This window comes from Poecilia reticulata, chromosome 11 (assembly GCF_904066995.2).
Source record: "Poecilia reticulata chromosome 11, P_reticulata-male-v2, whole genome shotgun sequence".
Taxonomy (NCBI): Eukaryota; Metazoa; Chordata; class Actinopteri; order Cyprinodontiformes; family Poeciliidae; genus Poecilia; species Poecilia reticulata.
The window spans coordinates 5901348-5929224 of record NC_088840.1 but is presented as its reverse complement, the minus strand read 5'-3'; the positions used below and the strand labels follow the sequence as shown (position 1 = coordinate 5929224).

The 27877-nt window shown below is 40.7% G+C and overlaps 1 protein-coding gene across 1 annotated transcript; it reads right to left on the bottom strand.

Moving 5' to 3' along the window:
* Positions 1 to 159: 159 nt before the first annotated feature.
* On the bottom strand, positions 160 to 27877 carry fndc5b (fibronectin type III domain containing 5b). The gene is made up of 6 exons (XM_008421408.3): positions 26990 to 27877; positions 23554 to 23672; positions 21777 to 21975; positions 15296 to 15385; positions 10747 to 10937; positions 160 to 10121 (listed from the first exon to the last, which is right to left on the bottom strand). The coding sequence occupies exons 1-5, from the start codon at positions 27075 to 27077 to the stop codon at positions 10798 to 10800; spliced, it is 636 nt and encodes a 211-aa protein (XP_008419630.1). The 5' UTR covers positions 27078 to 27877; the 3' UTR covers positions 160 to 10121; positions 10747 to 10797.

Sequence of the window (27877 nt, the reverse complement as noted above, 5' to 3'; positions counted from 1 at the left end):
TTAGGTTGTATGTTGCTTTGATGTGCAGTGCTTAATGTTTTAAGAAAAAATATAAAGTCTTTTACTTTTTGGCAAATGAGCGAAAGTCACAGAACACCTTTTAAGTTAATGTCCAGTACAAAAATGCTTATTTTTCTAGTAAACAAAAGGGCCAACATCAACGGTGCATTGAAAATATTTTATTTCTTTTGTGTCAATACATAATTAGACATTTATATTTTCATAGAAATAGTATATATATATATATATATGTTCATATGTATACCTTGGGTGTGAACGATAGCAGAGTCATGCTAGCCCTCATGAACAGGTTTTATCCCATGAACATCAAAATGTCAACACAGACGTGATTGTACATAAAACACAGACTCTGTTATTCTGCTATAAATCCATGCTTCTTGGTTATTTGCTTAAACTGAAAGTACAAATATATGCTGTAAGTAAAAGGCCTCAGTCTTTGCTAAACTATGTAGGGCCTTGACGGGATTATCCAAAGTTCTTGACATTTGCTTATTCTGTCATCTACAGTGTTGGCATACCTGGGGGAAGGGAATTTAGCCATCTTATAGGCCTCAGTTGGTAAACAAAGCAATGTAAACTTAAGTTTGACTTAAGGGAACTGGGGTTACTAAGTTTTTGGGGAGTATTATTAGGACTAAAAGGCTCTCGCAGACTGTGCATACATCACTTTGAGAACGCCCAGGTGTACCGGAAGCGGACAATCGCTGAACATGTCCACGGAAAGGTACAGTTTTATAACTCCATATGTGTACTCGTTGTCGCACAGGAAATTGCAGGAAATGGTGCTCACAACTGTTTTGTATGCTACACCAATCTGATTAGGTTGAGAGATGGCACAAGCCACTGTGTGCCGCACTAAAAGGCTAGAAATGAGGCTAGGCACCCAACCAGCTCATCAAACTTGCTAGTATCCATTTGGATTGTGGGAAATGTAGGAAATCCATATGAAATCTCAACCGTCAGACAGGGTGAACGGAGTCCGCGTGGCTCAAAGAGTGCTCACAGTACACCAGAGTATGCGGGAGCCTTTGCTGTACTACAGGAACATGAGATTAGTTAAATCACATTGTAGCCATACTGAGGGTTTCATACATCCATACAAAATCTCAGTTAGGAAAGATGTAACAGAGAGTAAGTCTCCTGGAGCAGTGCAATAATGGACGTAAAGCAGAGCAATGAATTACAATTAGTCCAATACAATTAGACGAGCAGAATGACTTACTTTATCATGCTAATTTCCTTTTCCTGGAATGGTTTCTGTCATTGATTCCCTCGTAGGACGGCACCTTAATATCACACCAGACATGTTAGCACTCAAACTTCACACAGTGACTGGGTGAAACGATTTTCTTTGACGCTCTGCGCCTGTGACAATTCGAATTCGAGAATACTCTTTCCTTTTGAGTTTTGCGTCCTTCTCTCTCTCTCTCCTTTGGTCTCCTCCAGTGTAGAGCTCCATATTTGCACGTTTGACTGCCTGCTCACCTTGAGCAGCTGTTCAGCCACCTCCTGTAGCTTGAGATAGATGGTGACTGAGCAGTCTAGGCCAGACCTGCCTTCTGTCACCTCCTCAAATGGGTCCCTTTGGACTGCAGCCAGTATAGGGAATGGGGTTGGTGGATGAGCGCAGTGTTTAAGCGTGCGTGTGTGTTTGTGTGCTTGGGTTAGACTGGTACAGGAAATGTGCCGCTTCAGGCTCAATAGCATTACAGTCACCAGGCACGTTTGTGCTTTTATCACCCTCTACGTCAGATTGATTGTGGCACCCGGAAAGATCACTCGATGTGGGTGTTAAGAACGTGTCTCCTGAGATAGATCAAGAAACAAAATGAAAAAATTATCGTCGGCACGCGAATGAAGTTCTTCAGCCTCCTGCACGCACTTGACATCCAAGGACAGGACTTTCTATGAAGCTATCCAGGCTGGCCAATCCGTCTTAGTCAGCTCAGATTAAAATATATATATATCTTTGTAGATAATATGTTCGGCCCAAATTTTGCCTAAACAAAAGTACAGAGAGTCAGACTTGGTTGGGCTATTGGATTATCTCAACTCTCTCTCAACCAAAATTATTTTAACATCAACAGAAGTATTTATGTCAAAAGTTTTCTTAGCTCTCACTTTTTAACCACAATGTCATGTTGTTTAGACAGATTTAGCCTTATTGGCCCAATAAGTCAAGTTCCTTCCTTTATTTGCTAAAATTGAATTAATCTTAACCAATCTGCAGTAACAAGTCCAACAAGGAATGTTTATTCTTTATGTACGATGTATTACGATCATTTATCAAATTATTAATGAATATAAACAAAAGAGATGGCAATTTGGGGTAAGCTCAAAGACAGGTGACTTTTATGATAACTTGTATCAAGTCACACATGTATCTACAGTCATGGCCAAAAGTTTTGAGAATGATCCAAATGTTAATATTTACAAAGTCTACTGCTTCAGTTTTTATAATGGCAATTTGCATATACTCCAGAATGTTATAAAGAGTGATCAGCTTAACAGCAATTAATTGCAAAGTCAATATTTGCCTAGAAAATGAACTTTATCCCCAAAACACATTTCAACTTCATTGTAGACCTGCCTTAAAAGGACCAGCTAACATCGTTTCAGTGATTGCTCCATTAACACAGGTGTGGGTGTTGATGAGGACAGGGCTGGAGATCAATCTGTCAAGATTAAGTAAGAATGACACCACTTTACATTTTAAAAAGAGGCTGGTGCTTGGCATCATTGTTTCTCTTCTGTGAACCATGGCTATCCCTAAAGAAACACGTGCAGTCATCATTGCACTGCGCAAAAATGGCATAACGGAAGAGTATCGCAGCTAGAAAGATTGCAGCTCAGTCAACAATCTATCGCATCATCAAGAACTTCAAGGAGAGAGGTTCCATTGTTGCCAAAACGGCTCCAGGGCACCCAAGAAAGACCAGCAAGCGCCAGGACCGTCTCTTAAAAGTGTTTCAGCTGCGGGATCGGGCTACCAGCAGTGCTGAGCTTGCTCAGGAATGGCAGCAGGCAGGTGTGAGTGCATCTGCGAGGCGGAGATTCTTGGAGCAAGGCCTGGTCTCAAGGAGGGCAGCAAAGAAGCCACTTCTCTCCAGGAAAAACATCAGGGACAGACTGATATTCTGCAAAAGGTACAGGGAGTGGACTGCTGAGGACTGGGGTAAAGTCATTTTCTCTGATGAATCCCCTTGCCGATTGTTTGGGACATCTGAAAAACAGCTTGTTCAGAGAAGACGAGGTGAGCGCTACCACCAGTCTTGTCTCATGCCAAATGTAAAGCATTCTGAAACCACTCATGTGTGGGGTTGCTTCTCAGCCAAGGGAGTCGGCTCTCACAGTCTTGCCTAAAAACACAGCCATGAATAAAGAATGGTACCAAGAATGTACTCCGAGAGCAACTTCTCCCAACCGTCCAAGAGCAGTTTGGAGAACAATGCCTTTTCCAGCATGATGGAGCACCTTGCCATAAAGCAAAGGTGATAACTAACTGGCTTAGGGAACAAAACAGAGATTTTGGGTCCATGGCCTGGAAACTCCCCAGATCTTAATCCCATTGAAAACTTGTGGTCAATCAAGAGACGGGTGGACAAACAAAAACCTAGGAATTCTGACAAAATGCAAGCATTGATTGTGCAAGAATGGACTGCTATCAGTCAGGATTTGGTCCAGAAGTTGATTGAGAGCATGCCAGGGAGAATTGCAGAGGTCCTGAAGAAGAGGGGTCAACACTGCAAATATTGACTTGCTGCATTAACTCATTCTAACTGTCAATAAAAGCTTTTGTTACTCATAATATGATTGCAATTGTATTTCTGTATGTGATGAAAACATCTGACATGCACACGTGTTAGCTATTTCTTCCAGCTGGTTTGGGTCAGGGAATGAGAGAATGGAACTAAACTCTTTACGTTCTGTCAATAAGAGCGGTCGAATGTCCAGGCTGAAACTCACCAGGTCCTAAAAAACCTACAACTATAAAATTTTATGTTGTGTTATCAGTCCCTGCCAGATAGATCAATATAACTCCCTCATTTATATGACATTCATTAGCACATTTAAGCTTCTGATCAATACGCTAAACTGACTAAGAAGCGCTTGTGCTGACTGGGTTCTTAAGTGCTTTGTGGATCAAAACAGGGATTCAACGAACCTGGAAGCTGTTTGTTTAAATGGTTTGAGGATTTAAACACTTTGATTTAGAAAGTAGAGAGTGCCTGGCAAAATTATTTACACTTTTGTCATGCTACTACAACCACAAACGTCAATGTATTTTATGATTTTGATCATCAAAATCAACGCAAGGTGAAGTGCAAGGTAACTATTCAACTCTCTTTACCCGGATGTCTCTAAATAAAATCCAGCAGGTTCATTCAGTTGGAAAAAAAACCAAACATCCATCCCTCCTCCAGTTCTCCACTTCACACACGATTGCATGTTGAAAGCAGGGCAGTGAACAAAAAAAACAAAAAAAACAGAGGAAGCAGGGTGGGCGGTTTAAAAATATCTCCAGATTTGCTGAGTGGAGTTTTTCCACTCCGGCTTTCATCTGCTTCACCTGTACAGACGGAGCAACAACAATGGCTTTAAATCTTCACAGCTTCTTACAGGGCTACCTCTGACTCTGACCCCAGACCTGCGGGGGCTTTGCCTTGGATAAACCTCGACATCCATCGCCCCCTTTGACTCGCTTATCTGTTGTTGCTTAAATCTGCCGTGACGGTCGCAGCGCCCCACTTCTGTCATCTCCTCAAGAAGCGCACGCTTCAACCATTACGAATCTGAATATTTACGTCGTGCAATGGTGAAAAAGTGGATATTTTTTGCAATGCTATATGCATTTTATGTGGATCTGGTGGCAAAAATGAGTGCTGTCGATTGATTGAAAAATAGTGCTTAATCACTGCTTAAATATGTAAGCTCGAAATATAAAAATATTTAAGAAAATGTTTTATTTATACAGGTTTTCATATTCAAGAAGGTTCAAAAGAAGCCATTTTGTTTCAAACATAATTTAAAATGTTAACTAGAAACTGGTTGTGCCTCAGTGGAAGGATACTTTGTCATTGCAGTAAGTAGGCTACACACTAGCTTGGTTTTACTCAAACGTCCATCCTGGTCTTTCTCATTTAAGACGTTTTGTTGGACTTGCGGCTTATGTCTGACAGTAATCTGGCAGGAAGGCGGCAGATTAATGTCGTCAAAGAAACCGAAGATGGGAGTCGAACCTGAGACGAGGTCTATAAACTCTCTGTTTGCGAGGCGCCTGTTCCTAACCAGAGTGTTTTTTTAAAAGCAAAATTTGTGGCTGAGCACACCAGTCTGACTCTCCTCGCTCATCTTTTCACTCATGTTTCTGACTTTGCATTGTTGATCGCAGTACAAGACGGCGTGACGCGCTTATTATGAACCAAGTAACCCTCCGCTGGAAAGAGGCTTTTAGGTCAAAATAGGTAGTGCGATTAATCGGCACATTAAACTTTTTTGATTAATCCCATGTGTTAGGCCTAGTAGAATCTCTAATATTTTCGAAGGAAAGTTGCTCAAAGTAATGCTGAACAGGTGCACAGGCGCGCGCTTATGAGTAGTGAAAAACGGTCAATTCGGTTCGAGTCTTCCATTATTCCTCACTTGTTACCAGATGAAGTGGCTGTTCCAGCCAGTAAAGAATGCCGAGGTGATAAACGAGTGGAGGGGCGAGGGGCAGGCGGCGGGCCGGGGCCGGATCAAGGGAGCGCAGAGCTCATGCGGAGCGGGAGACGTCGGCGGCTAACCTCGGAGAGTGGATGTAATGAGAATCAGGGCGGTGAGAGGGGAGAAACAAGAAAGGACGGTTAGTGACGTATGAGAGAGGGAGGGAGAGCGGCGCAATGGATTAAGAATGAGGGTAAAGTCATAAATGAAAGAAAGAAAGAGGACAAGGACAGGAGACGGTGGCAGGAGACGGTGGCAGGAGACGGTGGCAGGAGACGGTGGCAGGATAAGATGGCGTCGCCACAAAATGGCTGCTTTTCTCCCAGCGTAAGATGGCATTAAAATCCAGCCTGAATGTGTGAATGAATAAATCTGTACTGATGATTAGAGGACATCTCAACAAGCAGAGCACTGAGCCATTAACTCATTATCTCTAATAGAGAGAGCCTCCGCTGACTTTAGTCTGGAGGTGTTTTTCTGACTGTCTTTCAGAGTGAAGCTGATGTTGTGCGGACAGAGCAGCTTAACCGAACAGGAAGCAAAGGAGAAGATAATGTAGGTTTATCTTTAGCTGAGGAACTCTGTGGAAGTCCTTCACTCATTTCTATGAACGTGTTGATGGAGTTCCAACCAATTCAGTGTGAAGGTCAAACTTTCTCAAGCACTTGCAAGGGTTTCAAATATTTAGTAGGGTTTTTTTTGGATAATATTCTTACTTTCGCTTCAGAGAGTTGAACTATTTTTACATTTTGTCAAAAACAGAGTCCTCTCTTGGCCCCATATTTATAAGCAACCATAATAAGGATGCAGCTTATTTTTTTATTGCTTTAATCAATGCAGTTCTCCGACAGGTGGCTTTGGATGTTTTTACTCCTCTAACTGTCACTCTGACTGGGCCTGGCTCTCAACCTCAGCTTGATTTCATCCCAAAAGGCGTTCCTTTGGGCTGAGGCCAGAGCAACATGGAGGCCGGTCGACGTCCTTCACACAAAACTCTCTCATGCCTGTCTTTATGGACGTTGCTTTGTGCAGTGGTGAGCGGTTAATTTGGAACAATAAGAGGCCGTCCTAAAACTCTTCCTGCAAGGTTGGAAGGGTGAAACTTTTCGCAATGTCTTGGTGTGCCGGTAACTCACCCAGGCACAGACGGAGCGACACAAGTTGTGACCGCTCTGGAGTCCTGTGGCGGCAGGTGAGAGAATGACTAATCATGCTATTCCTGAGGTCAGCTGCTTTCACTGGCCTTTATTTCAGGGTATTGGCTTAAATGAGCCTAAGCGCAAATGCAATCTCCCCCCTTAAGATTTGCTTCTAAAAAAAATATTAAAATCTTCTTCCATTTTGTCTCATCATCCCCAAAAAATCTGAAGTTTGTGGTAATGTCATAAAATTTGTATTTAAAAAATGAAGTGGTAGGAATGTACTACAAAAAAGCAACTTGTTCAACTTTCTTGTGGTCTAAAACATATTTAGTAGCTCTCTGCTGTTTGGATTTTAAGGGTGTCTAAATGTAAAATAAAAGCAGAAGTAGTGTTTCTTTTCACCTTTCACTTTAAATCAACTTTAGTCTGTCAGTTGATTAGTGTTGCTGTTTGCTTTTGACGCTGCAACAACAGCATGCTAAATCCTGTCTGAGCAGATCAAGTGTAATAAAAGGATTAAAGCTTTTTATTATTATTTTTTTAAACATCTCTAACAGGGGTGTCAATACAGCCGCAGGGTGCTACGTTTCACTTTTCCTAAACAAGAAGTACGCAAATGTCCGCCAACTACGCTGGTCCGATAGAGGCAACAAATGTTGATCTGACATGGATTTATTGTAGCGCGTTCCTCTGGGGAACTATTTTCAGTGGTGCAATGATACACATTTCATGCTCTATAGCAGAGAGATTGGAGAATAAATAAGAGTGGACACATTTGTTGTTACATGACTTTTGCAACTTCATAACAGTCTGCTAACAATTGAGTTCTGGGACATGGAGGAACAGGCAAAAGTCAATATTTGATTAGAAATGTCGGCTGGTTTCATTTCTAGGTTATCAATTTTTTTCTATCATAAAAGTGGCATTGTGACTTGCTTCTCATGTGTTTTAAGCATGATAAAAAACAAAACATTTGTGACACAGACTTTCAGGGCCAACCAGTTATTTTGACACTCCTGGAACAGATGTGTAAAATACCATAAAAATCTCCCTTTCATCGCTACATTATGCTGAAACATGTAGAAAAATCCTACCTTTAATTTCTCTACATTAGTAAAATTCATTTGGAGAAAAAGAATCTCATGTCAAAAACGTACATTTTTAATCACAAAATCTTTGCTGGCACATTGATTGCTTCCCCTGACAATTATCTGTACAATAAATGTAACCATTGCATAATTGGAATCTGTATTTAATGTCGATCAAGGTTTAAAGGAAAAGCGACTTGTAATGCTTTGGGAGTGTTGGGGGGGAAGACATATTTAAAGTGGAAGACATACTTTCTTTTTTAAATAAAAGAATATTTAAATATTTCACTTTGCCCAATTTTATATAGAAACGGTTCACCAAAATTCTACATTTTTCTGTGTCGGATTATGCTACTGCAACAATAAGTGAAGGCATTTTAAGGTCTATAAGTGGCTGACATTGTACATTGTACCATCAAGGAAGTTTTATTCTAGTTGTCCAATTTTAATCAAAAATATGTTTTTTTCTCACGTTTGTTAAAACTCTCACTATGTTGTGACAGTACAGTGTGAGGCAGACTTTCTATCATTTGAATAAATACACAGCTCTGTCAAAAACAACCGATCAGAGCCAGGAGGAGGGTCTTAGTGCTGTCAATCACTCTCCCCCTTTCTTTCTGGTACACTACAGTTGGTTCACCACAATGAAGGCAGCCATGGATGCCAAAGCTAGTTAGCATGGCCACTGATGGCGATGACAGTGGATAAGCGGTTTTCCTATAGTGGTAAGTTGTTTCTTCAGGTCTAACAAAATGTACACAAGGTTGATTGACAGCACTAAGTCCCTCCTCCTGGCTCTGATTGGTTGTTTTTAACTGAGACCGGACATTTTTTTCAGGACAGCTATAGTAGATTGACCTTTTCACAGATTATTTGCCTCATAATATATGTATAAGGACATTTATGAGGACATAGTGACAGTTTTAACAAATATGTAATTTTATATATAAAGTTACATACCCCAGTTTTAAGGATGAAGTTCCTGAATGTCAGACTTTTGTCCTGTTTCATGTTGTGTTCTCCTACTGAGAGTGCACCAGAGGCTCGCATTCAGTGACAGATCTGGGTTCAACGCAGGACTGAGTGTGCCCTCTTATGGCCTTCACTTCCTGGCATCCCCGTTGGTCTTCGGCCAAACCGCACGAGGAAACGTGGCCAAATTCTACATTGCATTAGAGGATAATGCCCCATCCACATTCCCTGCTCGTCCTGCTGCAGACCACAAACAGCATATGGTGCTGAATATGCAGCGACGAACGACGATACCCAAACCCGCTGCGGCGTCTTTCTCAAAGTTGGCACGCCGCGCGGGGCCCGGTAGTTTTACAGCCCGAAGTGACAATAAGTCAGAAGTGGGTGACGCACTCCTTGTCAATCCTTGAACTCTCCGTGAATCATAGCCGTACTCAGTCATCACCTCGCCGGCAAAATATAGGTGGGGGGTAATAAGCCTGTCAGACGTGATCTGCTGGGCTGATGGGAGAGTTTAAAGTTCCGTTTAGTGAGGCGAAGGAACGGATGCATCATTTAAAATGACACTAACGAGAGAGAGGAAAGCTGGAGACGACACTCGTCATGCAATACTCGCGACCCAAGGAGAAAACTCAGACTGCAATCAGCGTTAGGACTGTAGAGAGGTTCAAGAAGCAATCACAGTAAGAGGAGCACCAAACGGCAATGTGCTTATTAGAGCCACACCAACACAGAGATACAAGGAGAGAGATGAGGAGGAACAAAGACAGGAAGGAACCAAAGCAGATGGACCGACAGAAAACATGAACGCTAGTCATAGTTGTGCGCTGGCTGATACCTGGACCAGCCGATCTCCAGTTCCCGCCACCTAGGAGCTGGCGTCCACAAGTTGAGTTTGACATTCACGTTCGACAATCAACACTCCCAGGGTGGAGGGGTCAGAGGGGATTCCATGCCACCGACGAAGAGTAACAAAACGGGCAGCTCCGGTCAAGAGTCCGCCATGTATCGGCAGGAGGGAGGCGACAGTCCGCCGTTTCCGGTTCGGCTGCTTGTAGCCTTTGATTCTGCACGTTTGCAGATCTCGCTCCGTTGTGTCAAGAAGATTCCTTTATCGGTATGATCTATTTGTCATTTTTTTTGTCTTTTTTTTTTTCTTTTTCTGAGAATGGCTTTCTGTTGGTCTCAGGGTCTGGAAAAAACACAGTTTAAACTTTAGCATAAAAAAACTAAAGAAATATAGGAAATAGTTAAATGCTTCAATCAATAATTTTTTTTGTCATATTAATCACACTCTAGCATCTTGATTAATTGCGTGAATCACATTGCTCAACAGCAGCTCAAATATGATATTAGAAAATCTTGCTGTGGGAATAATATTGGTACACATTGCTATGACGATATCAGGTTTGATATTGCTATGACGATATAACGTGATATATTGCGCAGCCTTATTTTAAATGGTTAACCAAAATTAATATTACAGCCCAGGCTGAAAAACTTATCACGATAACCATGTAGTATCAATCGGTATCAATGATTATTGATTAGTTTTTGTTTTAAAATATCCAAGATACTGCCAAACTGGAGACAAACGATGTACCCTTAATTATGATGATATATGTGGACGATAATGTTGAGAAGTCCTAAAGCTTTTATAAACATTTAACCTCAACTTCTAAAGGAAAGGGGTTGGCAAATTGTCCAAAACTGTACCTCCCAGTTAGTTTTATCAATTACAACAGATAAAGATAAACATAAAAGCAAAGCCAACAGTTTGTTACAATATGACACAAGAGTTTGTGCGTATTCCTCACCCGTCCTGAGGTCTTAGGTTGGTTATTGCAGAAGGCGACAGAAGGTTGGTCCTAGACGTTGCTGCGCAGTAACCCCCCTTGTGGGTGCTCAGGTGTACTGCACTCTGAGGAGTTCTTGGCTTTGTCCTTGTTGTTGTTGGGCTCGTTGTCTTTGATGATGTCATACTGACGACAAAACAAGGCGATCACCCCTGAGGGACAACAGGATAGAGTTTGTAAGTAATATGAGAGTAATATGGCAGTCAATGTAAATAGCTACCAACCTAAAGCCAGGCCATTCAAACGTTTTTAAAACAGTCTTACAAGATCCGCTAGGAACATTTGTGAGTCTCGGCTATAAACTGGCTAAGATACTTAGAAAGAAGATTCAAATCCCACTTCTGACATCACTGTTACGCTCAGAGATGTGGCGCGGAAGGAAAAAGTAAGCAAACTTGACTGTTCAGAAAATAAAGCTGATTTATTAAGCCTCCATTAGAGTTCAAAATGGCAGCCGTCCCATCAGTCTTCTTGCTACATCCAGCAGTCCACCCATATACTGGTTATTCCCACCTTCTCAATTTACCTCAGCCAATCAAACCCCAGCTCTTATCACTGCTCCTTCTATAAAAGAGCTGGGTTTGAGGCGGGCCTCCTCGTTAGTGGGGTCCCAAGAAGGACACACCCACAAGGTAACAAACATTTCACACACATAAAGGTTCATTTACATACTCTAGAGTTCAAAATATGAAAGAAAAACTTATCGCTTCTTAACACATGCATCATCTTTCGTTCAAGCTTAAATTCAAGTTTATCTGTATAACACATTTCAGCAACAAGGCAGTTCAATCATCCTAAGAACATCATACAGTCACCAATTGTGAAACAAGCAATAAACGTCACATTTAGTCATACGCCATCATCAAAATCAACGTTAGTCCTTTAATCCTAGAAATGTTCTTCAGGTGATAGAAGGCTGACTTTGTAACTGTCTTTATATGACTCTGAAGGTTCAGGTCCTTCACTACAGCCAGATTTTGGGTCTTATCTCTGGTTTCTAGCTGTAATGACTGAAGCGTTAAACTGAAATGCTTAGATTGCAGGTCAACATATCTGATTCCAGCCAGGTGTTTACATTCATTGTCAGCCTTTCAGGATCCATTTGAACAGTTCTTTTTGTACACCCAACAGATAACGTTCAAGAACAAGAACTGTGTGCTGCAGGTTTGAATTTGTGGATCTTGTCCTACCCAAGCAAGGGTTAAATTATACATACTTGCAGGGATATATTTGGTTAAATGTCTCTTAGCAAGATTCAAAGAAACCACATGCTTTGGTCGTTATTAACAAGCTCCAAAAGTAATTCTGTCTGGATATTGACCCCACTGTTCTAATGAAAAATGGTAAATCTAATTTAAATTGGTTCTTTTTCTGGAACAGACCCAAAAGGCTAACGTTAGCCAGTCTTATCCAATCTCAAACCACTTTCTATGTGCATTTGGAATCATTGTCCTGTTAATTCTCTGGCGCAGACAGAGCGACGTGGCTCCCGACATGTCGATAGAGTCAATCCGAACGAACTCAGACACGAACAGCAGCAACGTGAGCAGATGGAATCGAAGGGGGGCTGGGGATGTGAATCTGGACGCCGAGACACGACGTAGGAGCTGTCGATGCAGGGAGCAGATAGAGAACAAGCTTGCAGGAACGAGAAAGGGAATAATTCATGATGTTGGAGGAGTGTGCGATGGGATGAATCCGAGCCCAAACATGGCTCGGTATTTCTGCTTATGTCAGCCTCGGCAGATCTAATCATTGCGGTACCAAGGGGCAAGATTTGATATCTCCCTGTGATATCCCCCCAGCATGCCCCACAGGCCCAATTAAGAGGTGAAAAACACAATTCGCCTTCTTGGCTTTAAGTTAGTTTTTTTTTTTTCTACCATCATGTGCTGCTCAGGTTTTTCTCCACTACTTTTCCTTTTACTCTTTTTGAATTTTTCTTAGTTTTTCCCTTGTCATCTCAGTCCCTGCTACCAGTAATTGGGCCCATACCAACCCCTCAATGGAATGTATAGAGACCATATATATGTCTTGTTACACTTAGTGGAGTAAGATCAGAGACTTATTATATGGCAAAAAAAAAAACCTTAGTAAATGTGCATCTTGCCACTCAAATGTGAATATTTCCACAACAGGAAGTTTTCTGTGGAGTGAGTTATGACTTTATTACTTGTGGAAAGAGAGGTGCCCAGCCTTTAGGAGTCTTTTAATTTGCAGAAATACAAAATCCTACCAAGTATTTTTGGTCAAGTTTCTAGTGCAAATATCTTAGTACACCTGAAATAAGACAAAACTAACTTACAAGTAACTTTTCAGCAAAATATAGGAGTATTAAGTAATTGTTGACTTAGAAGAAGCTCCTATGCCTTTCTGAAAAGTTGCTTGTAGGTTGGTTTTGTCTTATTTCAAGTGAGCCAAGACTTATATACCTAAAATAAAGATTCTGTGTTTTTGCAGTGCAGCATAAAAATTCAGTCATATCAGTTTAAACTCATCTAACTTTTGACTAGGTTTAAATTATGATGGGTTTGGAGTAATCAACGTCTGTTTAGAGCCAAATGTGGGGAAAGTGGAAGTAAATCCTTCAAAGTAATATTTAAGGGTCTTAAAAACAGAAACCATCGACATTTGGCTCTGTGTGTGTGCGTGTGTGTGTGTGTGTGTGTGTGTGTGCGTGTGCATGTGCGTGTGTGTGTGTGTGTATTAAGTTAAGAAAATGTAACTTCCAGATTTTTGTCCCCAAAACTTTCAATCTAAAACTTTTGAGCAATAAATTATTTTTTTTAGTAAATTAAAAACAAACAAGAAACATCAAATAATATTTAAAAAACCTAGAAAAAAAAACAAAGCAGTCATATCGTTTTACTTTTGAGGAGGAGCAGTTTGGCTCTCAGCTTCATTGTTGTTTTTTTTTTTAACTGCTTGTTACTTATAATAGAAAAAACAACCCACCAGAACCAATACATTAGACTTCTCTTAAAATTTAGTACACAAGTGTTACATCATCAGCTCTGTTGTCCTTTTATTTCTTTCAATTCTGACAAAAAAAAAAAAAAAAGGAAAACAGAAAAGAGGGGCAGCTAGTAGAGGTGCATTCTGTGCCAGATCTCTTGAGTGTCGGATGCAGGGCTAGGCGGCCGTTTGAAGCGGCGAAGAAAAGCGACCCGGATTGTGTTTCCCTTAAAGAAGAGGCTTAAACCACAAGAGCTGGTCGAGAATCTAAACCTCCAGCTGAAGCTGCAGATTGATTAATGAGACTTCAGAGAGAAGAAAGGCAAAATGAAGAAACAGAGAGAGGAAATGGAAGAAAATAAGCTCCAAGCTGTATTATCTAATCTCATTAGGAGGTTGTGGATATTAGTTTTTCATATCGTATCGTACAACTGTAATAAGGATTAATACATGAAAACACAGGAGCTGAAGATGGCAGTGTTACAGGAGAGATTGTTCTTTACTGCCAAAGCTGAAGTTCCTTTGATAACCGAAAAGGAAATCTTTATTATATTCATTTGTCCAGCAGAATTTATTTCTATGCTCTAAAACTTTACTTTAGTCCAACTGCCCCATCATAAAGATCCATACTTTTGATACGAAGTGGACTTTTATGAGCTTTTCGTTTTTATGTTTGTTGTTGATTAACTGTAATTATCAGGCTAAATTAAATAATTACTACGTCTTTAATCTGTTTCTCAGGTGTTTTTTAGATAAACTTGGCCACCTTTCTCAAAACTGGCAACAATAAAAAGAACATTTTGATCATTTACAAATCCAGGCATAATATTTAGCAAATCAGATTAAGAAGTAGAATCATAAAAGAGTTGCGTAAGACGCAAAACGATGTACAAACTTCAGATCAATTCTAACTTTTGAAACTCACAAATTTCCTCTGTGTTTTCTGGAACATTTCTGAGATCAATCTCCAAATTTGTGAGTGTTTTTTTTTCTAATAAATTTTAGACTTTCCAAACTCAGAAAGTTCTGTATTTTTTCTAGAAAATTTCTGAGATCAATCTCCAAATTTTTTTTTTCTTCTAATAAATTTTAGACTTTCGAACCTCAAACGTGTCATTGTTTTTTCTAGAAAACTTCTGAGATCAATCTTGACATTTCTGACTTTTTTCTAGCTAATTTCCAACTTTTCAAACTCACAAATTTCCTTTTTTTTTTTTAAAGTAAAAAAAATTCTATTAATATTTGCCCTAACACACCATCGTAGACAATATATTAATACTGATCCACCAATCAACTGGACTTTTTGGATCATAAATACGAATCCAAAAAATTCTAACGACCTTTAGGAAACTTGAATATTGTCTAAAATAATCCGAAGTCTCCCCACTTTGGCCTAAAAGCCTTGCGGGGAGATATTCCTCACGGAAATGTGGCACCTGAAGCTGAATGTTTGTTTCCAAGTAGGAACTCCATCAGAGAGCTTATTTACTCTGCAGGTAGTGCCGTCCTGGAAGGTGCCTGATGATAAATGACCAATAATACAGAAGAACATTACCTGCCCACATGACGAGCACCACAACAATGATGATGAGCTCTCCGGCCCTCAGCTGGGCAGCCTGACCAACCTCCTCCATCGTCACCTCGTCTGCAGAGAGAACACACACACACACACACACACACACACACACACACACATAGAGTCAACAAAGGCAAGGTTGAAGACACTGTAATTCATTAGCGGTAGGGGCAGAGAATGCAAAAAAAAAAAAATTCCCATCACTCGTAAACTCTGTGGGGAAAGATAAAGAATCAAAGACGGGTGACGTGAGGAAAGAAAGGCAGGCTGGTGTGAATTCTTCACCCTGCTCTGTGTAATTAAAGCTAAGTGAGAGCAGCCGTCTGCAGGGACAAAAGGAGCCCAGACCCCTACCCAATCAGTCACCGGGCTTTCCCTCGCTGACAGCGTTCTGGCCGCTGCAGCGTAACACCAATCACACAGCCGTAAAGGTTGGAACACACTCTGAATTACAGCATCTCGCTCTCTGTGCCGTCAGAGCCATCCTGCCTCTGCGTGCTGGCCGTGCAAAGCAAACAACACATTTCACCGCCTTTCACTTCCTTATTTGCTGGCCGTTTTTGGTTTTAATCGCCAATCCAGTGTGTTAGTGGCAAAGTTGCTACTGTATATTAGTGGAAATTAGATGTTGCTTCCAGTGCACATTTGACTTTTCTCAATCAATGGTTACAGTATCCTGTATCTGGTGCAGGCAGAAAATTGGACCGGCTGGAAAAACTATAGGAGCAAAAATTGAAGAAGGGAAAAGAAGAAGACGGGATGGGGAAAGCACAGACTGGGTGAAAGAAGCTGGTCTTAAAGGTCAACTGTAAAGTCAACATTCCCTCATGTAAGAGAAAATAGAAAATTAAGTTCCAACTTTTAAAAAAATTTAACTGGTCACAAGTAATTGAATGAAGTTCATCTAACTTAATTTATTTATGTCTGTTTAACTCGTTAACTTCAGAAATTAACTTTGGTAAACTTAATTAAATTATGTGTGGCGAAAGAAATTCTGTTTTCAGTGAAGATGGAATCCTTACTATTTACTTTTTCAGGAAAACTAAATTCATTGTTTTAATTTTACAATTAAAACAAAGATTTTACTGTATATTAAAAGGTCTGTATTCACTGCAGAAAAATACAACCCAGGTTTGGCTTTAGCTGCAGAACGCCCACATAAGTATTTTTTTCCTGGTTATTTTTGTTGTTTCACATATAGAATAAAGATTAACTGATTATAAGATTATTCTGTCATTTATTTACAATTGGTGTGTTTTCACAAATGGAAGGCAGGTTTAATATTTAACAATTTGTAATCAGTAAAATAAATGTGTTCACTTCTCAAAAATGTCAATGATCAAACAGTGAGCTTCAGTCAGGAATCCAGCTAGCAGCTGCTGCTAGTTTGCAATTTTACATTTCCCTCTTGTGCTTACAAATTGTCATTTATTTTATTTGTCACAATGTAGCTATTTATTTTACCAACTAGGAAGATAAAATACTGAAATGCAAATTATTTAATGGTAGCGAGCACTTATTTTTCTGTGCTAATTAAACTTAAGCTAGCTCCAGCTGGATAGTGCTAGCTCCTACAGACTTCCAAATACAGTTGACTGCCACCTTGTCCAACTAAAATTATTCTAACCCCAAATTATTCGCAGATTTTTTTTTTTTGTGTGTAGCATAATATACTTGAAAGAATATACAGCAAAGAGCGCACAATGCTACTTGCTACTATTGGATGTTGCAAAGAAGCCAAAGCAACCATTTGTATCGGTGCTGATTGATCTGCAAGAGTGGAGTTAAGGAAGACTGTGGATGTTAACTTCTGCATATTTATTGTTTGAACTAGTAAAATAAGCAGTTGTAAGCGTTTTTAGAGGGCGTCTGAAGTATTTGTGGATTTTAGCCATTTGGTTTCTTGCGGTATCCAACCTCTGCAAACACCGGAGGTCAACAGTGTCATGAATATTGCCATAACTTGTCCCATGAGATGTCATTGAAACTGGATTAAGCAACACAAATGTTTGGACGTCAAGTATTTCAAAATGCTAGAGAGATGACAAACTGACGTCGCTGATAATGAACTGCACTGAACCTATGTGGATTCTTCACACCACATGACCATTGCTGTGTAAGCAGGTGAACCCCGCTGCTCTAAAAGCTAAATGTTTGTTTTCGTTCCAGGTCCAGCGCAAGTCGCGGTCGCCTTTAGGGGAGAGACGCCTTTCCTTGAAGGCCTGTGTGACACACCATCTTTGTCTGGGTGAGTTCAGGATTTTGTTCTTCATACATCTCTGCTCTGCCTGGCTGTCAAGATCACCGTTACCATAGCGATCCCTCTAAGCTTTAACTGCAGCCCGAGGCCTGACAGAAGGAGTGGAAGGTTTATGCACTTTAATAAGGTGAATGTGAAATAATTACATGCTCCTGTCTGTGAGGGCTTGGCATGATTACATTAAATATGGTCGCTTTCTTTGTTGACAAGCTCTTAATTTGTCAGTTTGGTTTACTTTCAGTAACATAACTCTGTCAAACAGGTCAAAACACTGGAAAACAAACCATCTCATATCCACAATTGTTTGGCTATATTTAAATATCACCTGCAAACAAAAGGAGAAGCAGAACCTACGAGAAGAAGACAGACTAATTAAAGTTTCAATAGGTTCAACAGTATGGAGGCTGGTAAAATGTGACTGCCGGGAAAGACTATCATGAAACCTCCAACGATTTAGCTCGATACACCGGGAACACCTGCAGTATTTTCTCCATCCTAGCGATAGACGGCTTAGAAAGATAAGAAAACCGTCTGACAGAAACCCAGCGACGAGCGGCGTGTTGGTCCGCACCGCAGCTACAAATGCAGAGTGGTGTCAGGCTGATTAATACCCGCTTATAGGGGGAGGAGAGCAGTAATGGCCGGGAGATTTAATCAGGACAGCTAATGAATGCTTCCACCAACACCGACCAGATTCATCCATCAAAGTCAGAACTCGGCAACAGTTGAGACAAATTACGCCTCTAAATATGTGTCACGTGACTAGATGTTCGGCAGTTTGCGGAAGTATTCACACCCCTTAAAATGTTGCTGTATGACCAAAGACTTCTTAAGATTTCATTTGATTAATTCAGGGCATCTGCAGGTTTCAGGGAGTCAAATTTAAGACTTTTAAAGAGCTTTTTAATGACATGGGGAGTAAAATTTAAAGCCAAAAAACTATGGAGAAACCATAGAGCCAAACTTAAAAAGTTTTTTTTCCTTACAGAATGCATCCACCCTCATATAGGTTGGCAACAGAAGTGAGCCAGTGGTGAAAATGCCAATAGCGATAAATTTGAAGTTGCCCATGATAGGTACAGAAAAGCTTGCTAGCTACAAGCAAGGGTATGTTAGCAGCTGTACGTTAGCTTCAACCACCGTTAGTGACAATGAAGATGTCTGCGCAAACGTTTGCCGGACAGAACAGAAAGAAACAATCAACTGCTCAGGTTTGAGCAACTGTTATTTGTGAACTTTATGAATCAGATCTTTGCAGAAAAGTGAACAAAAAGGCGAATCGGCCATAAAAGCGTAATTTCGTCAGATGTTCCTGTTACATATGTAATACGCAGGAAGTAGAGGTTGCAAATTAGAAAAAAAAATGCAGAGGGTCCTTCACTCCAAGCTAGCAGTTTGGACTTTGAAATGTTTTTAGAGTTTTCTGCCTTTGGTAAGGAACAGACCCACCAGTGGATGGAAGCAAATTCACTACGTCAAAACTTATTCAGCAAAGGTGTTTTCATCTCCCCTTTAGAGCATTAACTTTTTTCAGAAAAGCAAAATAACACTTAGTCTGATAAAAACAGATGCTTGTTCTATACTTTACTTCGTCCAGAAGGTCTTCACTCTCTGAAATTGAGAAAAGATTGCTTGCTGGAGGCATGGACTCTGTTGAAGTCTTTTTACCTAATCCCTAACGTTTGGTCATGACACTATGAAGCTTACCGCTGTAAACAACCATCTTCCACTGCATAGAGAGAAGAGCCAATCTGAACGAGGCGGCTGTTGATGCTAAGTCAATATTTGGAAGCGTGGCCAACACGGACTGAATTGCTTCGTCCACTTCCTCGCTAAAACTACAGGCATACTACAATTATAAAACACCGTAGAAAATCTACATTGTCGTTCATAACTTCTTCTGTTCGCTGATTTATTTGGCTGAAATTAAACTGGAGAAATCCAACTCAATGGGAGAAATCCCAGATTGTCACTGAAGGGAGATGAAAATCAAACAGAATGGCCAGGCTCCAGTGAGCACAAAATGTTTTTACAAAACCCAGGAAACTATTTTGAATTTTGCCTTTTACGTCAACCTTTTTAATGCAGTACTACAAAATGTGCATAAAAAACATTGATGGAAACACAGCTGCAGTGGCCACATCACGATTTGATCTACCTTCCACCAAGACAACGACTGCACCCACACCAACAACGGAAAAACTTAAACCTGAATCCAACTGAGAATCTGTGGCAAGACTTGGACATGTATTTTCACAGATGCCCTAAATCCAATCTGACCAAACTCCGGCTATTTTACGAGAAGGAATGAACAGAAATTTCAATCTCCATCGGGGTTCGTGTGTCATAACCTCAATACGACAGAGAAGGAAAGCTACACTACAAAAGATAGATATTGCTTTCTTTTGCTATATAAATACAGTATCAGTTCCAACCATGTGTCTTAAACAGGACCAAGGCGAGCTCAGTCAGTGCGGGGGCTTCCAGGGAATAGACTGCTGTGTCCTCTTATCGCCTCGCCGCTGATGAGCGCTTTAGTATTTTGCAAGGTCCCTCTGAAGCGGCCGCTTTTGGCAGCGGAACTGGGCCGGACGTGATAAAACTGGGAGTGCCGGCGGGCCGCTCCAGATAAGAGCCAGCAGCCTCTCTGCGTACTCGTGAGGGAGAAGACGGAAGGAAGGCGAGAGGAGTTCACGCCCGAGATTTGTGTTTTTATTACCGTTTTGTTCGTCCAGGAGACGCAGAAACAGAAAATAGCGTGACATATATGGTCTGAGTGGGGGGAAAAAAACATAGTTAAAATTTAAAAAAAAAAATGTTTATATATACACTTGTATGTAAGAACATGAGCAGATTTTTCTGTGTGTGTCAGCAGAGGGAGAAACAGGGAGGCCGATTGTTTACTCCATCTGCGCTGATGCCTGATTGCCTCCGTGTCTATATGCCCTCATGCTTGCATTTTTTATTTTTTATTTTATGCAGGCTCTCGTATGCGCCGAGTTTCAATTCCCCTCTCACATTTTGTGTTTGTAGCATATCCTGTTCCAATATAAGCTACACGACGACGTCCTCAATGGGAAAAGCGTGATGAATACACAACAAATGTATTTACATATAGATTAGCATTCGGAGGCCTTGGTAACACGGCTCACAGTATGCTAGCTCAGACAGCTGTGGCGCCTCGTTACCAGAGAACTTTATCGCCACGTTTTGTCTCGTTACAACCACAAAATCCGGTGTAATTCTCTGGGATTTTATGTGACGCGTCAACACAAAGTGAAAAGCATAAAAACGAAGCGGAAGGGAAAGGATGTAAAAATCTGAAAAGTGTGGCATATGCATGTTTTTTAGGGTGTGTCTCTACCATTTTTTTGTCACCCAGTAAATCTTTGCCAAACAGCTCAACCTCAGTCAGATTCAAGAGGGAGTGCCTACGACGGCCAGTTTTCAAGTCTTGCTGCAAATTCTAAATTGGATTCGCTTCCTGACTTTGACTGGGCCGTTCCTGCACATGAATATTAATTGATCTAAAACGTTCAATTGCAATTCAAATGTCAGATGCACGTTTAGGGTTATTTAATTGCTGGACGTTGAAGCTCCATCCCAACCAGTATCCCAGCAGGTTTTCTTCCCCACAACATGATGCTGTCACCACGGTTGTTGGTTTATTTTTTTTCCTATCCTTTTATGTTGAGACCATAAAGTGCTCTTTTGCTCTTTCTCAATATTTACTACATATGAGTGTTTCTTCTTGCCACTTTCCGATGAAGGAAAATTAGTGGAGTACACAACTAATAAGTCTCATATGAGCAGAAGTGACACACTGAAAAAAGAGAACGGAGCTCAACTTAAAAAAATTAAGTTATCGAATTAAGTTTGTCAAACTTTATTTATTTATATTAGTTTAACATGACAACTTAATATATTTTATTTATTTATTGGATAAACTTAATTTGATTACTTGTTACAAATTAAGAGATTTTTTTAGTTGGATCACCTGTTTTCTTTTTTTCAGTGAATATAGAGCATTTTTACAAATAGACTGACTTTATTTAGGGGTATCAGAGTAAAACGAATCGCATTTTTCCTACATTTCACAATTATGCCTCACATTGTGCCGGTCTGTCACATAATGCCCAACAGAAACCCAACTCAGGATGTTTAAATCTAAGCAAACCCCGCCGGGAATCCGAATCTCACCGGGACTCTTGGACGCCATTTTCTCCGACTCTTTTGGCGTTTTGAAGAGAACGGGCTGGCTGGGGGGGCTGCTGCCTTCCATGCTGATGCTCTGGACATGGACGATGTATTCGGTATCCTCGTCCAGGTCCCACAGCGCGCAGGAGCGGGTGGTGGTGTTCACTTCCTGGATGAACCTCAACATCCGCACATCCTTCTTCTGCGGCGGACAAGAGGGGAAAACAAACAAACAAAAAGAATAAAAACGAGCTCACAATCCATTTTTGTTTACCTTTTTTAAAATAAATTTGTAGTTTTAACCACTGAAAATTTCTGTGAGGAACTTCAGTTTTCTATGCTGTGGCTTCATTTATGCTGTGTACACTTCTGTCCAGGGGAACAGTTGTGGAAAAAGCTTAAGTAAAGTCTCTCAGGGTTTATTTTAACAATGCAGTAAAGCTTAAAGACAGAAATTGCTTTCCAGGCCATGTACACTCTCCTAGAAATGGCCATCATTACCCCGCTACAGCTGCTTGCTCAGGTCAATTGGCTCCTGCTGGATTAAAGACCACGGCTCCTCTGGGGCACTTTTATTTACCAGGCAATTATAAAAGGAAATTTCTTAAGCCATTAAAACTTCACGAGGACAAAATGTTCATCTAACATGGATCTCCAAAGCGCTGCGGCGTGGCAGCAGAAACCAGGTTTCTGGAAGCTGCAATTTTCTGCTCCAGTTTGAATAATTAATAAAAAAAAATGTGTGCACAAAGGTAAATTATTTTGGTACTCAGGCAAAAACAAGAACAAGATGATTTGCTTGAAGATTTCAGGAGATGCTTTAAGATTTTTAAGATAATTTGAGATTTAAGTTCAATCTGAAAATATATCTTCTATTGTTTACAGCCAGAAATGCAGATGATAACACCTCTGTGACCAACATAATTAACCTTATTGCTTAAATAGTGATTATTAGCTTCAATACTATAACAATTTGCTCATAGCTACATAATGTCGTAGACACATGGTATATATTTGAAGCATCACAGCTTGTATTCATGACACTTAAATCAGGGTTATCTACAAATATTTCAATCATCAGTGCAAAATCAAGTTAGGTAAATTTACCTCACGTGCCAAAAATTTCATTTTAACAAACTGCTGTATTTTTTTAAACAAATATATTTTGTAGAACATGATCTAAAAAACAGGATAAATAATAATTAAATGCAACGCCTGCTGGTTTTAATGGAAATAGAAAGCTGGTTAGAATTAGCTCTCAGATATGCTAGCTCTTCTTCTAGCTAACTGTTTTAGCTTAAATAAAAGCTTCAAAACATTTATGGTTGGTGAAACTTTGGTATCCAAAACCACAAGGGGTTTCTCCATAATGGGCCAATATAACTTTATGAACGAGAGGTGGGAAAAAGATCTTTTTTCCCCCTCAGTTAGTAAAAAATCAGCGTCCATGAAATTCCATCAAAAAATGTTGTAATGCCATGTAAATCGAGTGCAATCAGGTATGTAGTATTAACATACATGTACACAAAAGAAAAATATCAACAGGGACAAATCTTCAGTAATAACGGCATAGCTGCATAATTTATGTATATCATATGTTTTAAAGTCCTATTAATAAAATGCCAAAGAATTTACCCTAAACTCCTAAAACAAATCTGGTAAACTTCTTTATGGTTTTGAATTTACAACCCAGCTGTTGTTTTAATGTTTGTTTTGAACATTATTTTTAGGCCCTAAAGGCATTAAAAAAAGAAGAAAAAAAACCCAAACTCACACATACCTGTTGGGTGATGGCGAATCCGATGACGGGATCTCCCTCCAAGATCTCCCACGTCACCACAGCTGAGTTGACCTCCAGCTCTCTGATGGTCACATTGAGCGGAGCTGACAGCGCAGCGTCTAACACAGACAGAAGGATATTTAATTAACAAGGACAGAACATAAATGCTATATTCTCGCACTTTGCAATTGATATAATAAATCCTACAGTGGAGAGCAGAGCAGTCTCCTCATGATCACTCTCTTTGAACTCTCCTTTTTTTTTTTTTGCTCTCTCAGCCCACTTTCACTCAGATCTTCCTCTCACCACCCACAAATTAATCTATCTCCTTTCATTTATACCCAGCCTAATTAACACACTTCAGTCTGTCAGGGGGGTTCCCACAGGAAGACGCTGCTTCCCATTCGTCTTTGTCTCCGATTCTCACACATTTTTCGGTCTTTGCCTCTCCTCTCCTCTTTCGTACGCAGAGATTCACTTTTGATGCGATCCTTAACGTTTGTGCTGGAAAAGCGGAGAAATCCCACCTGGTTGAATGTAACACGGCGCTAATCTGCGGATTTTATGACAGATCCTGTTGAAGTTTGAATCGTTTCCATTTCTGAACTGCAGAAAGGGATAGAGCTGAATGTGTGTGTGTGTGTGTTGTGTGTGTGTAGGGGTGTGCGTGTGTGTGTGTGTGTGTGTGTGTGTGACTTTACAGACGGGAAGTGTGTGTGTCAGTTACAACAAACTCAAGGTCCTCGTCGACTCAAAGCTGGATTTCCCTCGAGTCCAGCTCGACAAATTAACATCAGAGTTGGACCTTGGTTTGGGTTTGAACTCAGGAAACAAGAAAACAGTAGTGGCTCCTTGGTCTTCCTCAACACTAAAGCTATTCTTTCTCAAAATGTAACCAAAGACTACAACATAAAAATGTTCCACATAGTTCTTCTAACACTTCTTGGTTATATTATCCAGCATACTTGAAGACTTTTGGAATTTTCAACCCATTACGTGATGCACCCTAATTGGCAATTATCAGCATTTGTCCACCGTTTCCATGGCAGTCTCACCAGCATCTCATATTTGCTTCTGACTAATGAGCAAAAATTGGCAGTTTACATTTACTCTAAGGAGTTAGATGAGCAAGTAGCAAGACATGCAATGTCAAAGAAAATGTCTGAAATGTCACCCCACTGACTCCTCCGAATATTTAGCTGATTTATGCCAGCTAACAAGTCAGCCATTTCAGCTGAGATGGTGCTAATTAGCTTTAGCAGTATTATGGTAATGCGGTTGTTACAATTTTGTTTATCCGTAGCTTTAGCAGTATTATTCTGATGCAGTTGTTACAGCTCAATTGCCCTTAGAGTTAGTATTACTGTGCTAATGCGGTTGCTACAGCTTGATTGTGTTTAGTGTTAGCAGTATTATGCTAATGCTAATTAGGTTAGTCTCTGAGTCGTCCAAAAGTGTATAAGCAGATATTCTGTAGGTGTACATAGTATTTTTGTATGTATTTTGAATAGAATTTGTTTTTATGGAAGTAAAAGTCTGCATGGAGTGAGTTCAATTAACCAAAAGAAGTTCAATTAACTGCGCCTTTTGTACCGCTCTGTTTTCCAATAGAAATTTTGGTAGGAACTCAAAACTTAAGTTTATAGATTTCCTATAAATAAACGGACAAATATGAAGAAGGAACAGAGCTAGTTGGCAGTGGGAAAATAATAACTGGAGGTGCACCGATAGCAGTTTCTGGCCGATCACCGATCTTTTAAAAAGCTTAACCTGTAAATTCCAATTTTGGCCGATACCAATTTTTTTTGTCTGAAATGTTGCTCAATACGGCAAGAAAGTTGTTGACTTGGTAACAGTGGGGTAACTATTGTTAATTGTAAATGTGCAGACATGACCTGATGGGCCGGTCTATCAGTCAAACCTCTGTCAACGGAGAGCAAAAGAGGACAGTGGTTGATTCAGACCTTTGCCAAGCTAGATAAGATCGGTGGATAAGATTGGCTTCATCTGTAAAAATCAGCCGATCATGATCTCTCAAAATTAATAAAATCAGCACTGATAAATCGGCTGGCCGATAAATTGGTGCACTCTTAATAATAACTCATAAAAATTGTGGAGGCTGAGCCCCGAACATCTGGACAAATATCCACTAAACAAATCTCATACAAAAGTACAAATGCAGAAAGAGATTCATTTTCTCCCCTCTATGTATTTTTATTGAGATAAACCAACATAAAGTGGGAAGGCAGACAATAAAAAGTTAGCAAAATGTTTTCCAAATGAAAATCGAAGAATATGTGGGGGTGTATACATCTTTACATTTACCTATTTTATCAACTTAAGTTGTCTGTGAGCATCAATTATAAAGTCAAGCCACAGATTGTCAATTAGAAGTAGGTGTGGACTTTGACTACAGCCATGTCCTATTAGGTTTGCAGTTGATGTGTGAGATGTCACATGCAAACTTAATGAAATGGATTGAAGAGGTTGTAATATGACAGATTGTAAAAATGAAGAGATTTTTGTGAGATTTTCTAGCCTCAGCCACACCTCAGAACGTTCCCAACTATTCCACAAGTTGCGAAATGATTTAAAACAAGGTAAACAAGTACAAATCTACTCTCCTAAAATCTCTCTCTCTCATACACACACACACACACACATACATATCTTCAGACCAAATGAAAGCGATCTCCAAATGAAAGTTGAGATAAAGCCTGGACGATCTTATCTCCAAGAGTTAGGGTTTCCAAAGGACTATCCGTTATCTGTGAGCTTCCATCGTCGGGACACAATGGAAGCGAGATCTTTTGACTCAAACAGATTTTCCCTCTTGAGCATAACTCGCTGAAGAATTCAGGATATATCATTGTTTAAAAAGGGCTGGAAATAATCTCACAGGGAAAGTGACGGACGCTGAAAAAACATCCAGAGAAATCGAAATTGTCCAGATGAGGTTGAACAGAATAACTTGGATGACGCTGCGTGCGTGTGTGTGTGTGTGTGTGTGTGTGTGTGCGCGTGTGTATGTGTGTGGCTTGAACTCTAGCTGGGAGCTACAATCTCATCTTGCATTCAATTTCAAGACATTTACCTGGATTATGAGGCAATTTCTGCCTCTGTGTCAGAGTGATCCTAAAAATCATGCTAATGCAGGGTGATTACCTCATGTCACCCCATCATTTTTGGCTTAACAAAGCTTATTGTGAGTGCAGATCACATCCATGTGTCATGCCATTATCTCCCCTCCTCCCCCAAAGGGATGCCGCTACAAACCTAACACCAGATCAGCGGTGCTCCGAACCGACACATATCAGCCCCGCTAGATGTGTTTGCTCAGTCGGTACATTCCCCCTACAATGCACCCCCCCCCCCCCTCCCTGCCTCTTCTTTGTTTACCTGCGGTGATCGCTCATCAACCTGTGGTCCAACTCACCGGCTTTAACGGAGGACGCCGAGAGGAAGGAGCCCAGCAGGAGCAGCGGCAGCGCCGCCGCCGCCGCAGACAAGCCCGGTTTCGCCATCCTCCTGCTTCTTCTTGCGGGGCTTCACATCCTGCGCGGCCCATTTATCACATCGCATTTAAGGCGAGCGAGACGAGCATCCCCGGCCGGTAAGGGGAGGGGGGGGAACCAGAGGGCGGACTTGTTGTGCCCGGAGATGAGGCTCTCTGGAAGTTGTGAGCTGCAGCAGAAGCGCCAGCAGCGGCGGCGCAACAACAGCCGGAGGAGGAGGAGGAGGAAGACGAAGAGGAGGAGGGATTGAGATGAAGGTGAAGAGAGAGGGAGGTGGAGAGGGGTGGAGGGGAAGCGAGGGAGATAGTACCGGTGTGGTGACAGGGATGGCGGCTCGGAGTGTCAGTCCGGTCACGGAGACTGAGGCGGTGACGGAGAGGTGGGAGCGGAGGCAGCAACGTGCCGCTGTTCGCAGACACCCGCAAACGCTCACGCAAAAACACCTGCAGCAGCGCACGTGAGGTCACTTAACAGAAGAAACCGGAAAACAAACAAACAAACAAACAAAGAAAAAAATTAATACAAAATAAAGTAGACAGACCTCACTGAAGATATTTCATTTCATTAAATGAGTTGGTAAATATAGTAGAATATAAAATATTACGGCGCGCGTGTGACGTTTACACGCAGCGGGATGAATTACACTGTTTGACCTTTCAACCCCAAACTTTTTAGCAACAACATCATCAAAAAAGATCGAAGGGCGATGTTTTTATTTATGTCATTATTAAAAACGCGAAACTGCTTGAATTATTATTACCGTATTATTTTTAGTTCATCAACAGATGGACACGCGCAATATCTTCAGG